The sequence below is a fragment of the Varroa destructor genome, unplaced genomic scaffold (genome assembly GCF_002443255.2).
Source record: "Varroa destructor unplaced genomic scaffold, Vdes_3.0 BEIS01000002.1, whole genome shotgun sequence".
Lineage (NCBI taxonomy): Eukaryota > Metazoa > Arthropoda > Arachnida > Mesostigmata > Varroidae > Varroa > Varroa destructor.
Genome location: NW_019211455.1, coordinates 1,028,954 through 1,045,976, shown reverse-complemented (window position 1 = coordinate 1,045,976; position 17,023 = coordinate 1,028,954). Strand labels below are relative to the sequence as shown.

Here is a 17,023-nt window from a genome sequence, read left to right as displayed (position 1 = left end):
ACCTAGCACCCAGCATAGCGTTCACAATACAAATCAAATTTCAAATTTGCGCGCACTTCTCGCTGCCCGCCAGCGCCGGAGCTACCCGTTGGTTTTAGTCCGCAAGTTATATCCCAGCTGTACTGTCAATAGTGGGTGGGTCTGTGTCGCCTACCTGATTTTGTCACAAATCGGCAGAATTTGCAAGCAAAATGGATGAGGAATACGACGCCATCGTTCTCGGCACCGGCCTCAAGGTAAATGCATTCACGAGATTGGTTTACAATAGTTCAGCCGCCTCATAGTTGGTGAACGGTTCCGGCATCGTGGCAACGATCGGTGTCGCCTCGGCACTAGTGGCTCTCTATTGCTGTTGCTATTGCTGATACATTGATATTTGAAACTTGGTCCGAGAAACTCCAGAGCCCAGCCGGCGTGAGCCCTCCGTATACAAGCGACGGGCACGATCTCTCAACCGTACATCGGCCTGAACCGGTTCCATGTTCCCCAGCCGATTGATTGCGTATTGTGACCGACGATATACGAACGAAACGGTGTTTGACAGCTTGATTTCTGTCCGGATTCGGCAGTCTCGTCCCTCCTCTACAGACCCGGGATGCAGGCGACGGCGGCGCACTCGTTACAAATAACTCTAAACGCCGGATCGTACAGCACCGGGTCACGGACGTTGCTCTCGAATCGAAAACGTAACGTTATATTAATTATTAATTGTTCTTTACAGCTAGGCGTTCAGTCGACTATTGATATTAGCTAAAATTATGCCGCTGGTAGAATCTTGGAACTGTTGCCGGCTTTAATTGGCTCCTGCTGTTATCGTATGATTAGCTATTGGCTAAATCACGAAACCCTGTGTTGAGATGTAGATATGGAAATTTGATTTCAGTGAAATGTCAACATTTCGCGACCTATGCTAGGCAAATTTTGCTGTTTTAAATGCCGATAAGCAAAAGCTCTTACTACTTAATAACACCGTTCATCTCAGCCTGTACCCATTTGGCTAATAATTTATCGACGATCAACTTTTGTTATAGGTGACGCCTACTCGATAACTGAAGATTAGCGGTATAATTTATCTTTTTTAGGAGGCGAGTGAACTTTATTGCTGTACGTTTATTGAAAGACCATCAATTTAAAGATTATTTACTGATAAAACGCGATTTCCGTACCATCCTCTGGAGTATTAGTTGTCAATATTAAAATTCCTATTTGTCAATTATTTTAATTTATCGATATGAAAGTATTTCATTTACAATCTCTGTTTCTAACTAAATTGGGTTCTCAGTGTCTATATTATTATGAAAACTTATTTCCTTGCTAATAGAAACGCGACACATAGGCTGTGTTTCATGCACCTAAATATAGTAATTATCTTTGCATATGATACTTGTTTATTTTCACCGATCTATTCTTTTAGTAAGCAAATTTGTTTTTTTTTCACGCTGTTCTAAAAAAACTGAGTTACCTACAACTATACACTGATTGCGGAACTGTTACTTCGATTTCGATTGTACAGATTTTCTATGGTGAGATTGAATAGCAGCTACTTATTCCGTTTTGTAGCATACTAGTAATCCGATAGCGTAATAGAATCAGGATTTCGATATCCAATGCTTTCCACCAACAGGCTGATGAACATAGAGGTCTCTTATACCATGAGGCCTTGTCGTTCGTTTATGATATGATGACCACTATCAACAACGGCATAGTGAAATTGTCTTTCTTTACTTTAATCACTTAGGTATGATTATTTAGTTTTTTGCACGTCATGTGGTTTTAGTTAGTACTGTTGTCGGTGTCTTTATGACTGTCATCTATTGAGCCCCGTGGAAAATGTAATTTCTTGATCAACGATTGTCTGTACAGATCGACCTCATCCGCCCGTACGAACTGATGGTAGCTATGATTGCTTCGTTGTGTGGTGTTTGTCTTCCGTCGCGGTCCAGTTTCAATATCGTCCACTGCAGTAACAAATAACACTGAGTTGCTGAGTCGCCGAAAAGCCTTTCATTTAGCAGACTTCTGAGTGCTCGTTTGCCGAAACTAGTCAAACGCTGGCATTTGCGATGTCTGTTTCTTTTCCATCGCTTTTCTGTCATTTTCGTCTGCTGTCTGCAATAGTCCCGGTTGGCAACAATGTTGTAGGGTTGCCACCTGGACGCGACGAGCCTGGCTAGATCAGTCATTTATTGTGGCTGACGACTAACCGGCCAACGTCCGTCCGATCGGGTGCTGTCAGTGGTGCAGGCAGCCAGCGCAGTAACAGTAGTAACACTTCTTTCTAGCAGCTGATACTCTGCTCCTGCTGGTGGTTTGCCGGTGATGCTGTCTGCGGCAATCAGGAGGAGAAGCGAGCAACAGGCAGCCGCAATAGAAGACTGATTGCGTACTGCAGAGCGACGATTGCGGCGGACATTGCTAGTTAGGACAAACTTTACGCTAATGGTCAATATTTGTTGCCGATAGCAGAGGAATGGTAAAATGAGAAAATTCCTGCAGCAGGTAGTGAATACGGGTATATAAAACGGCGGTGAACTAGAAGGCTAAATGGAGCATCAATACAATTAGCAGCCACCGGCTCCGTGTGGTTTCGTCTATAGGCCGGGAAGGTACGAACAAAGGTCGGTGGGTGGGTGGGTGGGTGATTAGGTAGGCAGGCAGTTCCTCAAGAGTGGCCACGATATTGTTAGTAGCAGAGCGTGATGTATTTCCGGCCAGCAGTAACTTGCTAGGGTAGAGTAGACCATGAAGGGCGTTTTTCAGGGCCAGCGAAATCAACGATAGCAACAATAACCGTATTGCCGCCAGCTGCTGCTACTGCAGCGAGTACCAGCTAGAGAGACGTCATTATGTATAGATGGGAATACTCCTAGCGTAGCTACCGTAACACTTGAAAGTCGACCGCCTGAGTAAGCAGCGATGGCAGCGCGATTGCGAGGTGTTTCGTTCACCTCGCTGGAATAGCGGTGAGGGCTCTTGCTGCCGGCTTGGTAAAGCTCTTTGTCCCTATTGCAAACAGGTCAATGGCTGCTGCCAGTGGTAAGTCTGTTGCTTCAAACAGTGGTCTTTATTTCGGTTGATGCTGGCGGTTGGTAAAACCTCTAATGATGTCTGAAGTGAACACGATCTGTGCGCTACTAGTAGGGATCTGTTACGGTCTGGGGTCTAATAGCGGCTTTAGCCCAACAACCGTCACCAAAATATGCCTCGGCGAATCCGATGTTGACACGCCAGTAGTCCAAAAGGCCATGAACATGAGGCCTGTTTATCACTGCTCGGTATGGTTAGGTGCAAGACTGCTATTACCGTGTGCCGCAGCTTTGTTTAACAAAGGTACCTAGGTGGCGGCCTATTGGAAGATAGATTCCGCCGACGCACTGTTTTCTAATAGCGACAACAGAAGCGACAAAAGTATGCAACCAGAAATCGTCTTTGACGTCAGAAGTGGAAGTGCCCGACATTTACCCTGTTGACAGTCGGGGAGTCACAGAGCAGAGAACAGTTTATGCTGGTGCTACGACGCTGCCCCTGCAAAAGAACACTACGTAGGTCTTGTTGAAGAATACACAACAATGGCGGAAGCGGCGACAACGAATTGGCAATCAGGTTGGTTGTCAGCTCGCCAGACAACAAGAGAATGGGAGAATGCGTTGTGCTCTACTGGGCACATTGGATCGTAGACACATTAAACATACCAAGTTGAAGCCTAAATTGACCGTGGTAGACTTGTAGCAAAACTTCTCTTATTAGCAAATCACGGGGCAAGCTGCTTCTGGCTTGACAGAAATAATGTGGAGAACATCTTCGGTGTAGAAGGAAAACCTACAGCGACTGCGTGCTTGTCTAGTTAGCGGACTTCCTCTTAACTAATAATAAAAAAGTTTGATGGCTTTAAACTGTAAATCATCACTACTGATTTTCGCTAAGAAAAAATCATTCAGTCGAAAATTAGTTCATACTAGCCAATCTGTTTTGCAAGCTCTAGGATAAATATTTGCAATTAACGCTGCCTTTCGGTTGTTTCGACCATAATAATGTCGACATTTTCCATATTCGCTCCACGGGCACTGGTTGTATTTAGAATTGTTACCAATTATTTCAGAGACAGCAGTTGGGTTTATGGTCTTCGCTTGACTACCAGTAATCTGCACTTCATTAATAAAATTAAAAAATTTCTTTTAATAGACAATAGTTTCTATAAAGTAAAGTGAAATGATATTGATGCGCACTTTCTTAATGTAGGGTAGTAAATAAACAATCAAATGCTTCAATGTTACTGCCGGAGTAAGGCAGAGAGGCTAATTTGGGCTGGTGAATAAACCTTCAAATGCTTCAACGTTACTGTCCGAATAAGGTAGAGCGGTTAACTGAGAATTCGTTTTCATAGAAACGTACCAGCATACACCACCTTTTCGTGGTTTTCATGTTTAATCGTAATCTTATGTGTACATCCTGCTATATGTTAGATTTCGCCTAGCTAAATTACTTTGTGAGGCAATATGTACACTTACATCCACCTTGTGTCGATACCCATATTGGTAGCTGCCCATAGTCGCCAATAAAAAAAGGTCAAACTTACTTAGGCTTCATTGCTTTGTATGCAATCGATTGTATTCGCGACTGCAGTCTTTACAATGATTTGCATGCATAGCCTTAGATGTGGAACCCTCTAAAAAATCTGAAATCCTACATCAAAGGCACAGTATTAAATTATCACAAGATTCCAGAGAGGTTTGAGATTTATCATTGTTAAGTAAACAGTATCTAATAGCGTAGGGACTCACTTTTGTAAGTTAACGAGAGCCCTCGTGCTCTAATGGACTTACGAGGAACGACGAAATAGTTTAAATTTGAAGTCCTCAAGAGGGAAGTTTTGACAGTGTAGTCGTTGGAATCGTTCAAGATAAGTACCGACAGATTACGATTTATAGGTTCTAATAAGCAATTTGAGCTCGAAAGCCGTGGTATAAACCCTTGTATGACTCGCTACACGTTTGAGCATTCGTTGTTCATGGGAAAACATTTGCTGGGACTAAGAAAGCAAAGTTTATAAGCATTTGGTTCCTACCTTCGCTGGATGCTGTAATTGGGTCATATGTGTATTTCACCGGTTCCTCACACAAGGAAAGTAGACTCGTTTCAAATGAGTTATGTTCGTTGCTTTTCACAGGAATGTATACTCTCCGGTATGCTTTCGGTGTCTGGAAAGAAAGTCCTACACATGGACCGCAACAAGTATTACGGCGGCGAATCAGCGTCAATTACTCCCCTTGAAGAGCTTTTCTCTAAATTCGAGATCCCAACTGCTGGCCTTGAGGAGTACGGCCGTAGCCGTGATTGGAATGTCGATCTTATTCCTAAATTTTTAATGGCTAACGGCCAACTTGTTAAGCTGCTGATTCACACAGGTGTGACCCGCTATCTCGAATTTAAATCGTGTGAAGGCTCGTACGTCTATAAGGCCGGCAAAATCCATAAGGTGCCGGCCGATGAGAAAGAAGCACTTGCATCGGGTCTCATGGGCATGTTCGAAAAGCGTCGCTTCAGGAATTTCCTCGTGTTTATCCAGGAGTTCAATTTCGACGACCAAAAGACGTGGAAAGAGGTCAACCCTAATACTACAACGTCGCTACAGCTTTACGAAAAGTTCGGCCTGGACAAGGAAACGCATGACTTCACCGGTCATGCGCTGGCTTTGTTCAGAGACGACAATTATCTTGCACAGCCGTGCGGTGAGCTTATTCGTCGCGTTAAGCTCTACTCGGACTCACTGGCGCGCTACGGAAAATCTCCGTACCTATACCCCCTTTACGGACTGGGTGAGCTACCCCAGGGCTTTGCGCGTCTGTCTGCGATTTACGGCGGAACATACATGCTTGAAAAACCCATCGACGAAATCGTGATGGAAGATGGTGAGTTCAAAGCTCCGGAAATTTTACGGAGTTAATTTTTAATTCTTTGAATTTGTTCACATAAAAAGCACACTTACACAGATTTTTTTTTAAATAACAGTTTATAGCAGAAGTAGTATTAATGACCTCTGGTAATGCTATAGTCAAATAACGGTTCCGTACGCCTTAAAGTATCGCATTCTATTTTATCCTACAGGCAAAGTAGTCGGAGTGAAAAGCGGTGGTGAAACAGCAAAGTGCAAGCAAGTTTTTTGTGATCCGACGTACGTTGCCGATCGTGTCGAGAAGGTTGGCAAAGTGATCCGCTGTATCTGCTTACTCAACCACCCCATCCCAAACACAAAAGATTCTCTTTCGTGCCAGATTATCATTCCTCAAAAGCAGGTCGGCCGTAATAGTGACATCTATGTTTCAATGGTGTCGTACACCCATCAGGTCGCTTCTAAGAACTGGTTTATTGCTATGGTGTCCACGACGGTTGAAACAGCCAACCCCGAGGCAGAGATTAAACCCGGCCTTGACCTTCTTGGCCCGATCAAGCAAAAGTTTGTCCATATCAGCGATGTCTACAAGCCCAAGGATCTCGGTGCCGATAGCCAGGTGAAATCACGTTGAAATGTCTTTTTTTTCGACAAAGATCTGACTGCACAGCGAACAAAACATAGATCATTGTTAAATTAAGATAATTTTAATCTTACAAAATCAGTCTAATCTAAGCTTATTTGTTTTTCTTATTTAAGCGTCGGTTACCTATCTTCTATTATGCATAGTATGATGAATTGCACAAAGCTTGCGCTGGAAATCACGCAATGTCCTGACCAAAATTAGTTAAAAATACCTTTTATGTCGATATGCTTTTTTTTTTCTCTGAAAATAATATTCTTCATATATAGTTAATGTGTGCCTCTTTTTGGCGTATTTGATCTGCATTTACAGATTTTTATTTCCCAGTCGTATGATGCGACTTCACACTTCGAGACGACATGCACCGATGTCGTGGACATCTTTAGGCGCGCTACTGGTGAGGATTTCGACTTCTCGAAGGTTAAGCACGACCTCGGCGATGAACAGGAATAAGAAGATTAGGAGAAAAGAAAACTGAAAGGAATTCAAAGACTTCGCCAGGTTCGAGGGGGCTGAGAGGGAGAGGCACAAACGTGAAGAAAAACTTCAGTGGGGTAGAATATAGGGACGGGTTTATGGTCCGGTGCTGATGCAGGCATGACAGATACGCACTAGTAACTGGCCCAAGCTTGACTCGCAAAAATTCCAGCCTGATGCCAGGACTAGTGGTGCTTTATGGGTGTGGTGACTGTTAGTCAATTTATAATGAACTCTGGCATGTGAAAGATGTGACGGAGTGAAAGAGTTAACGCGATACAGAAAAAGAAAATAACAAAATGGACCGAAAACCAATAGACAAACAGAAAATGATATCGTGTGACAACAAAAAAAAACAAAAGAAAAATACTGAAGGAATGAGGGACTGATAGAAAAACACATTCGAATAAGTTGGCAATAACACACCTAGAGAAAACAAAACACAGATGGAAGCACGTCGAATCGATGGAACTACAGTGTCCACTGTTGGTACGGGCGCAAGCACATTAGACGAAAAAGATATTCCCGAGACATTCAATGTTTATTACAAGCAGTGATGATGGACATGGTTATAAATGTCATTATGATTATTAACGTTAACGAGCATTACTATTATGATTATTACTTTTGATCTTTATTTTCACATTGTCATTATTTTGTAAGGAATATTGTCTTGTCGTCTCGAAAAATTTTCTTTCGTGGTGGTATTTTGATATATGATTAATATAGACGACAAAATATCCACTAGGCACTCACACTGATAAACACGACGACGATACGGAAGCCGGTAATGGTGAAAAAAAAGGATGAAGAAATATAAACGATATTAACACTGGATGGGAAGAAAAGGCTGCGATCTGAGGGAGACAAAAATAACAGTGAATCCGAGTGATGGTGATACGTAGAGCAATTGCTATTAAGCATATACACTGAGCGTAATTATGCCTAGAAAAAACGTAAGTCGTACGATTCGATACACTAATAAATAACCATATATATAAATAAAAACAAAGAGCGAGTGGGTTTAATCGATTTGTGAAGGAGGTAGGAAGTAGCTGCATATATAGGGTTGAGATGATAATGCTCTTCGCTATAACGAAAATATGAGTGAGCAAATGGAATACATTGAAATGAAAGAAACGAGGTAACACCCATAAAAATCGAACTATACACAAACCATGACGACAAACAAAAAGCCAGCAACAAACACATATAAAGAAATTATATTTAGTGAATGAACCGTATGCTTAGGGAAAACCGGTAGGGGAGATGATAAACCGAGTCTCACGCGGGATTTACATAGGACTTCGGAAGTTGTTTTACTCAAGTAAGTTTTCTTCAGCGCACATTCACAAGCACCTAACAATGTCAGCATTTTGAATTACGATCAGTTGCAGTATTTAGCACTACGAAGGCAAATATGCATTAATTTGATGGAGCCTTACAAGTGGTTCCTGTGACTATTGGATTATCAAGAAAACGTTCAGATAAGTTGGATTTTTACTACGAAATCCGTATGAAAAGATGTATTTAGTTATTATATCCGTATCGCTTTAATTCTCTAAGAGAATTGTGTCGTCGTCTCTCTTAAAACACACCCGACACATTCACATAAATCCACAAAAAGCACGCAAATAGTATCAATAAAAAAACTTAAAAATAGTATCACGATCCTTTTGAGACTATAAGCTATTGTAGGCATAGAAAGCATGAAAATGAAAGAATATAAACTACTACATACGTGAGTAAAAACTACGGGAAATATTCTACGAAAAACATCAATTAAAAAGCTCCCAAATAAAGAAAAGCTACCGGAAGTCACCAAATGAAAACGAAAGTAGCGCCCACTCGTCAAGGCAACAATGACACTTTCCACTTCGTTCCTATACTGAAGATACGCTCGAAGGGAAGATCAGCGGTCTTTCAGATGTTTCCCACCTGGCGCCCTTCATCCTTTCTGTTAGTTGGAGAGAATAGCGCGGCGAAAAGTGGTGTGACATAGTAGTTGATAATTTCTGAAAAACGTCTGGTAAAAGAAAGTAGCTGAATGGCGGTTGACAGGAAACCCGCGCAGAAGTAAGTGAAAGCTTCGTCCATCTAACGGAAACATTACTTTGGGGCGGTGCAAAGCTATAGGGAAAGACAGCGGAATAGGAAAGCGGTACCTATCTAAAGTAAATGATGGCCAGGAGAGCAAATCTATATTTACATTTATAACGATATAATAACGGTCATTAGTATGTGAAGAAAAATAGATCGCATTCGTCAGAGTAGATCTGCATTGCAGCGAAAGGTTCTCGTTAAGATTGTACTACATGACGCGTTCGACTCAGCGCACGATCCATCAAACCGATAATGTGTTTAGTAGTACATCATATTTGCTATAAATCTGGCTATATAGTCAACTAGCTGAAGGACGAACAGCTTCGAAAATTACATCAGTTGCCACAGTTCATCAGGCAGTTACCGCCGGTTAGTTAAGTTTTAGAGCAAAAAATGTCGAAAAATTCTTATTTTAGGTAGTACATCACTGCGTCTATATGTGTGTACGCTATGAATGTCCGAAGACAGACTAATCCTTTATCAACAGCTCTCCTTTACTCGAAGAAGCTTACGATTCTTAATCAAAAACGAAGTAATCACTCACTGCGGATGGAGATAGGTACCTATAGATACCACTATATAAATCTTATTAATAGATCAATCAACGTAGCGAACACACGAAGAATACATTGGGCAAACGTACTTTTTCGCCTATTCTACCACCTAATTTCGATTTATCTAGCACAAATCGACAGCGCAAGGGAAATGTCTGGCGTGCATAACCGTTAATGCAAATAACAGAAGAGTGACAAATAGCATTATCGGTATATAACGACGCAGTCTATGGTATACGAATGGGCAGGTAAATAAACGAGACATATACAAAGCAAAGCAGTCGCGTGCTCGATTGTAACTCACACGAAAAAATAGGACTAGCCGGATAGAGGATTCAGCTGCTGCTGCAGCAGGATCCGTCAACAAAAATTAAGCAAAAAGACAAAAAGCACTGCAAGTGGTCGCAATACCACTGGTTTTTAGAGGTCTGTCTAAACTTGAGATCTTATGGATACTTTAGTATGATTATAAGTTTGCATCTGGCACGTATCGGGTTCACCTGATGTACGCTGTTCTGTATCTTAGCTTTCGTGTAAATAAATTTGGCCTTCTTGGGTTTGTTGAAACTATCCATATGTTGTCTTTGTTTGCTTTCATTGATTGAGAATAGTAGCTATTAAACTCGCAAGAGAAACTTAAAAAGTAACAATTACTAGTGCATTTTTTTGTATCGTGGTTCACCCAATAGCCTACGGTGTGTAAATTGTATTAGTATTTGATTCTGCTATCGACAGCTATACTTACACTATTTTAGTTATAACTTGAAACTCGAAGACAGCGGTTACAACAACCTTAAGTGTTAGTTCCCATACCGATTAAAAAAAAATTCAAATAACCCTTTTGTAGAACAAATCTAACACAAATTGAAATAATAACAAATTGAAATTATAATAAGTTTGCAGACAACAAGCAAAAAAATATTAATAAGTTTGCTCAATAATTAAGTTCGTCTTTATTGGGGTGCCGTAGGACCCGTTGCGACAATCGCAAAGTTTTCTGGTGTATAGATCTTTGAAATAAAGTTAACTCGGTCGGCAATCATTCCCACAGAGCGAAGATATTTCAATCGACCTTCGTCCAGTATGGCTTTAACCTTATAACCAATTTCCGTGCGCCGATCTGGACTCAAACCCATGGCTTGATAGCGTCCAGATTTTTCTTGGTCTACATCAGAAGATATGTGCCCCTTTTTATCAAGCTCTTTAGGCCTCATGAGCCCACAGTTGGCCGTTTCACTGGCCTCAGACTTCTTTGGTTCAATGATGCTCGCAATAAGTGATCTTTCCCCGTTTTTGTCTGGAAAGAGTGTTTTTTTAGCTTTGACTTGAGCTTTCGCCGTTCCGTTTTTGCCTGAAAGATCTTCAGTTTTCCGACCACAGCGATTCTTGGTTGAACGAGCTGGAAGCAATTCAGGCGTTGCACACGCGGCTTAGGATATCACTTTCTAAATGTTAATATGAAATAGCTTGAACTCCGACAAAAATTATATATATATCTATTAAAAAAAAGTAAAACAACATATTTTTCTAAAAATACGCTAAGTATTATAGGTAAGTTATCTCAAAAACTTGATTCTAAATATTTTTGAAGACTACCTGATTCGTTGTCTATAGAAACCAAACGAACTCGAATCAGCAGTAATAGAGCAAGTAAAAAGGAAACTTGAGAATTAGTCTAACCTCAGAATCAGTTAAAATATGCATCACGAATAGGTACACAACTGAAATTTGTTATTATTAAAATTATTCGCTTTAAATTATTCGATGGTACGACTACCAAAAGGTTGCACTTACACTCGTTTCCACAGGTAGCCCAACCTGCTATGGACGCTAGCAATTGAAATTCTCTTTCGCTTATCCCTAAGCCTTCGAGCCAACTTTTTCCTGTATACCAGCGCCACTCACAACGGTGGTGACAACACACTGCCATTACCAGACCTGGAAATATGCGAAGATGATAAATGGGCATGCATATCCCAAAAAAGTTGTTCTTCCCGGCAGTGAAGTCTGCATTCTTCTAACTCTTTTCCAAATATCTTTTTGTCAGATAATATTCATGTCCAACCAGATGTAGCTCGTTATTACGGCGACGTATGCAGAAAAATAATAATGAAGTGATTCGTTGTAGTCAGAAATAATCAATGCGGTTTACCTACTAAACTTAGGAACATATAAGGTGGTCTAAATTCAAAAACTGGTGTAGGCAGACTCCGTTTTATGCTGGGAGTTACCCGTCGGCGTAAATACTAGATGTAAGGTGCGAAACACTTAGTTTAGCAGTTGGATAACATTGAGAACGAAAGTGGCTGGTGGGCACGCCTACGAGGGAACTAATAATAATAAGTAAGTTGACCACTACTTTCAAAACAGTGTTTTTTAATCAAAGAATATTTTGTTCGAATTATTGGATTAAATAAGAACCTCGTTATTACTGTATTCACTGGTTATAGAATCAAGCAAATGTGGTGACCTTCATATATATTCAGTAAGTAATATATATTGTCACACCTTTAGGCAGTTTATTGTACCCAATAGTGCTGGTAATGCATCGAAGCGCAAGATCGATAGCAACCCCACAGAGATGCTTGCAGAATCCCACAACACGGTCCTTATGCACTTTGAATGGTTCGAGACGCTCGATACACAAATGACGAATGTCAGCACGAATTCGATGAATGAATGGTCCCCACTCATCAATAAAGCGGTTGTCGGCCTTAAAACGAAACAGAAAAATATGCAAACTCAACTACGCAAAAACCATACATGCCTAGCGAACGGGTTTATATTATAGTTCATCGAGTATGGAGGTCAAGCTTCCATAAACAAAAGATCATCGAAGATTGGATACCTTATATCTTTGAGAATCCCTGTCAACGAGGACAAACGCGCTTTTCCGTACGGCTTTGTCTCCAAGAGCTCGCATCACCCACGTGGCCAGCTGTCCGCGCCCCGCGCCGAATTCCACAAATATGTGGCCTTCTGTTATTAATCCTTTGTCACTAAACAGCAGAAATTGATCGAAAGAGGATTTGTTTGTAGTGACATTTGGAAGTAGGAGGGAAAATATGTTTTAATTTTAAGGTCAAATATGCTTTTGCTAAATGAATGTATAAAAGAGCTACCAAGAAAATAAATTAGAGTGCTTTATCAATATTGAACATACTTATTGTGCCTTTTTCTGTTTACCGGTTTTAATTCAGTATAAATTACAGATATTTATGGATAGCTTTATGATAGATAACAAGCTTGAAAAAAATGTTTGTCTCCCCTGGGGAAATTTATTAGGTTTATAAGCACCGCATTTCTTACTGTCTTACTCACTCATTTAATCAACATTCTTATTTATAAAAAGGCTTTTATTATACCATTTACGAATACCATTATAATAGAAATTTATATATATATATATATATATATATATAGTCCCTTCCGACTGTCTTTCGAATTCGATTAGAACAGCAAATTCAGGGAACTACTAACCATAGCAATTGGATGAGGTGCCCCTGCTGGCGAAGATGTTTTTCTAATGTGGTACAATCCTTAAATTTGGTAAGTTCCTCCACTATTAATAAATGGCATGTGCTTTCGTATTGCATCACGTGTGATACAGAACCTGGGAACGAGGCGTATCAAAAGGACATCAGCGAATAAGATGGCTTAAGTAGATTGAATCCTTCGATAAACTCAACAACAATCTCGGACACTTAATCGATATTATTTTAACCACTACACTAGGTCCGTTCCCAAGAGCCCAAAAATAAATATACACATCTAATTGCTATCATGTTCTGAAAGTAAATTTTAGCTCCTACGATTCTCTTGATAAAGGCGTCATAAATCCTAGACAATAACACGGACAAAGCGTAGATAAGAAACACACGAGAATATGAACAAAGTCGGAACATCTTAAAGAAATAAGGCAAGCATCTACTGCATAAACTGTCTCATGCATTTTTTTCTATTCTTTGTATTGCTGTTTAAACTTCATCTAAATTGGCGGAAGCAAAGAAAACATTGAAGACTTAACATGCCGGGCGTCATGAATGGTGTCAGTGTATTTTCTAAAAATCAACTAGAAGAATAACCGTGGAAATCGCGTTTAAATGTAACAGACCAAGCAACATCTTTCTACTGACTGTTTATCGCACAGTTTTTCGACATGAAATTGTCTTCAGCTTGAGCTGTACCTAAGGCGCTAGGTTTGCGTTAAAAGCCCATATAGGTCCATCAAAAGTAAAAAAAACGAAAACAGTTTGCAGTTCGATGCTGTATACGATGTTATGTAGCTTACTTTCATAAATTGATTCAATACGTTGTATGAGAGCCTGGAGTTCTTCATCAGAAACAGTATGCACAGATATTTTCTCTTCGGGTGATGGCACGTCCTCTCCATTGATATTCTGCAATGAGCGAACAAAAGCAATCACGTGAGCTGGCTATGGTCATTTTTAAAATAGTGGCCTGTTCATTCACACATACCCATATATATATACATGGATGAACATTATGGCAAATTGATATGTATGCTACCAGGTTAATGAAAATGCAAAGCGTTGAGCAACTCGGTAACGTGACAGTGACATAAGACACTCTTACCGGGTGTCTTATATTATGTCACTGTCACGTTTCTTACCTTTACAAGGTATGGGGGTAGTGGTTTTTCGCGGGCATTGCACTTTTTGATGTGGGCGTTTAACAGATGCTCGTAGCACGAACTGAATAAACAGAACAGCGAAACAAACCTTAAACATACTTAACGTCCTTTGCAGAAACTTCATATTAGAACCATATTAGATTGTATATGTAATTCTCTTATTCTTACTGTTCATGTGATTTAAATGTGTTTATAATATAAGTTATGCATGACTGTGTACCAAGCACGACGTTTTCTCAAATCGTTTTGCCGTAAACGTCTAAATGAAAGAATATTATGAAATAAAGCAAACTATTCTAGGAGATTTTAGTTCCATTAAAAAAACAAGCCTGTCTGCTACTAAACAGACTTATTGACGTTTCATTCATGTATAGCTTACCTATGAGTACGTGGGGAAACAGTTTTATGTTTTTAATAAGCTTCTCGTGCCACCCTAAAGAAAGTCGGTGAATCAAAAATATGTCCGTCAAAACGTACGTTTATTGATAGTTTCGTTGACAAGGAACCTTAAATGACTAGGAAGCGACTTACTGTGATGGATCCAGTGGGCATGGCATCCGAGCGTAATCGCCCTGTGGGTTCAGTAAAGTTTGCATAAATTTTACATTCGTGATTTAGGAATAACTCGTATGAATGCTTTAATAAATAACACTTAAGGTCATGTAGGGTAGCATTCGAATTCTAGCAAAACAGAACTTATTTGTACGACTAACTGCCCTTTGATCCGAGGTCATCAGATGCTCGCCGCAATAATCACAGCCCTTGATTGCGCGTTGCCGGCATAAACGGTTTTTTTTCACCACGACGAACTGGCATTGCCTAAAAAATAATTAAACATTTCTTTCCCTAGAATAAAATATAACTGCCCGACGGTCTTAGACAGTCATAAAAGGACTGGAAAATAGGTCAATTGCGAGCTGTCTAGTCCGACACCTCACTGCTTTCTTTAAACAACCTACACTATAAATACATCGTAGTTGTTAATAGCATCTGTAAGACCTAATGTTGTTTTATACAATATATTTGGTCTCTAGTTCGTTCATGCACTCACAATATTAAGATGAAAGTAACTATTTGAAAGTAATCGCCATTTTAGTCCTATAGCACTAAACGAGTTTCACTAAACAACGGATTTACAGAACGAATTTTATTTTTGAATTCATTGAAATACTAAAGAAATTGAATTAACTGTTGAAATTAACTAAAGAAATATGTTGACGTAAATCGTCGCAATTTATTTTCCATCCAATCTGTTATCGTGTTATATTCGTACTTAGCTTCTGCAAAAACGAACAAGCCTCAAGGGAAGTCCAACAAGTTTACGGAATCACACACGTTACTCACATATACCCATAGAATAATTGCAATAATAATAATAATAATAAAAGTTACAGACAACTCACTTAAAATGAGGATCTGCTAACAGCATCTGTTCTTTCTTCCGATTTTTTTCAAGCTCCTTTTGCATTTTCTTAGCTTGACGTTTGCTGATGCTTTCATTAGAAGCAAGCGTGTGCTTGGATGGTACTCCGCCTAGCATATCAATATATTTTTCAATAACAAGTAACTTTCTTCTAAAATTTCATTTTAGGGACGACGTGAGATTCCAAAAACACCTTTTTAAATATACCACCCTGACCTTCTGATGTTCCAGAAAACCAAGACTAAGTCAATTTTCTTTTGGAATGTCAGAAGTACACAGAGTACACCACACTGCACTCTTATTCAACCGCATCGGTGTAAAAACGTCTTTGCAGGTATTTTTTAGAGCAGGGATGTTGAGATCTTTGTAATGTTTCGGCGCTTTGCGAAGCTTTTGGTCCATGTTTACCGGCTGCTCAGTTGCGTTCGAATCGGCTGCTCGCCACGTGCCCTCGTAAACAAATGAAAGTGCCGTGAAGGAGGGCAATGATTGAATTATTAACAGGCCTTCCTCGATGTCAATTGCGCCTGTTGGGAAGAAATTGAATCGATATTAGTTGATTAGGCTCGCTAGCTCTCATCAGTGACAATAAACCGAGGTGGTGGATTCTATTTGTAGAAAAGCAATTTTTTTAGGAAATATTACTTTGTTGCCCCTATAGCGCCAATACATATTGACTTGAGCACTCTACTCTGTATCTGTGATCCAAATTTAACATAAATAACTGTTTGCACTCGCCAGCTTCAACTATCAGTATCACATTTGTTATATAATCTGATATTTAGAAAAATATAGCGTGATAGGATAGAATTAAGTTTCATTTATGCTTAGATAGAACGTAGAGTTCGAAAAATTTATCATTTGCTCATGAGCTGCTCTAGCCAATGCATCTAATCGACTACATGCCGGCGTCATTGCACGTGTCATGATCCTTCTGACCAGTTCAGAAGCATGATGAGTCGGGAGTCATACCTTCCATGGTGACACGTGTGACGCTATAACCTTGTTACGCATTCGCACGGGACCCGCCTGATTCTTGCTGGTCGAATAATGAGGGGTCATCGTCCTGGGCTACGGGGCTAAAGATTGTTTAAATGCATGTATAATTATAGACTACATGTTTTCAATGGTGACTGGTCAGTGAACAGCTTTTAAACAACTTGCTCTATTGTAGATATTCACCTGTGTTCGTTCTTTAGAAATCACCCATTCCTTTCTGATTATCGGCAAGCTACACGACCTGTGTGAAGAAAGTTGTGTACTGTCGACTATAAACCAT

General features: G+C 40.1%; 2 protein-coding genes, 1 long non-coding RNA gene and 1 other non-coding gene across 6 annotated transcripts; 2 read left to right on the top strand and 2 right to left on the bottom strand.

The window, feature by feature from the left end:
• The first annotated feature begins 78 nt into the window (after positions 1 to 78).
• On the top strand, positions 79 to 10,237 carry Gdi (GDP dissociation inhibitor). Of its 2 annotated transcripts, none has more exons than XM_022791829.2 (4): positions 79 to 236; positions 5,168 to 5,909; positions 6,106 to 6,509; positions 6,846 to 10,237. In XM_022791829.2, exons 1-4 carry the CDS (start codon positions 192 to 194, stop codon positions 6,984 to 6,986), a joined length of 1,332 nt encoding a protein of 443 aa, XP_022647564.1. In that variant the 5' UTR covers positions 79 to 191; the 3' UTR covers positions 6,987 to 10,237. The 2 variants fall into 2 exon arrangements, with proteins under 2 accessions (XP_022647564.1, XP_086834652.1); XM_086978526.1 differs by lacking the exon at positions 79 to 236 and adding an exon at positions 259 to 686.
• A 355-nt stretch (positions 10,238 to 10,592) lies between these two features.
• Positions 10,593 to 16,147, bottom strand: LOC111245671 (tRNA:m(4)X modification enzyme TRM13 homolog). 2 transcript variants are annotated; one of them, XM_022794318.2, is made up of 10 exons: positions 15,725 to 16,147; positions 15,038 to 15,140; positions 14,853 to 14,893; positions 14,301 to 14,382; positions 13,959 to 14,067; positions 13,148 to 13,280; positions 12,516 to 12,666; positions 12,176 to 12,380; positions 11,462 to 11,605; positions 10,593 to 11,066 (listed from the first exon to the last, which is right to left on the bottom strand). In XM_022794318.2, exons 1-10 carry the CDS (start codon positions 15,859 to 15,861, stop codon positions 10,621 to 10,623), a joined length of 1,551 nt encoding a protein of 516 aa, XP_022650053.1. In that variant the 5' UTR covers positions 15,862 to 16,147; the 3' UTR covers positions 10,593 to 10,620. The 2 variants fall into 2 exon arrangements, with proteins under 2 accessions (XP_022650053.1, XP_022650054.1); XM_022794319.2 differs by lacking the exon at positions 15,038 to 15,140 and having other exon boundaries at positions 15,725 to 15,862.
• Positions 15,991 to 16,825, bottom strand: LOC147757222 (uncharacterized). Its single transcript, XR_015319892.1, has 2 exons — positions 16,717 to 16,825; positions 15,991 to 16,271 (listed from the first exon to the last, which is right to left on the bottom strand). It is a non-coding gene; the product is annotated as an uncharacterized LOC147757222 (long non-coding RNA).
• On the top strand, positions 16,673 to 16,779 carry LOC147757223 (small nucleolar RNA U13). Its single transcript, XR_015322599.1, has one exon. It is a non-coding gene; the product is annotated as a small nucleolar RNA U13 (small nucleolar RNA).
• Positions 16,826 to 17,023: the final 198 nt, after the last annotated feature.

Excerpts from the sequence above, each read along its gene's own strand:
- Gdi (XM_022791829.2), top strand. The coding sequence starts at position 192 with ATGGATGAGGAATACGACGCCATCGTTCTCGGCACCGGCCTCAAG. Across the intron at positions 5,910-6,105 it reads CGAAATCGTGATGGAAGATG|GCAAAGTAGTCGGAGTGAAA; the intron begins GTGAGTTCAAAG and ends TTTATCCTACAG. Across the intron at positions 6,510-6,845 it reads ATCTCGGTGCCGATAGCCAG|ATTTTTATTTCCCAGTCGTA; the intron begins GTGAAATCACGT and ends CTGCATTTACAG.
- LOC111245671 (XM_022794318.2), bottom strand. The coding sequence starts at position 15,861 with ATGCTAGGCGGAGTACCATCCAAGCACACGCTTGCTTCTAATGAAAGC. Across the intron at positions 14,894-15,037 it reads TGATGACCTCGGATCAAAGG|GGCGATTACGCTCGGATGCC; the intron begins GCAGTTAGTCGT and ends CTGAACCCACAG. Across the intron at positions 12,667-13,147 it reads CACCTCATCCAATTGCTATG|TGACAAAGGATTAATAACAG; the intron begins GTTAGTAGTTCC and ends TCTGCTGTTTAG.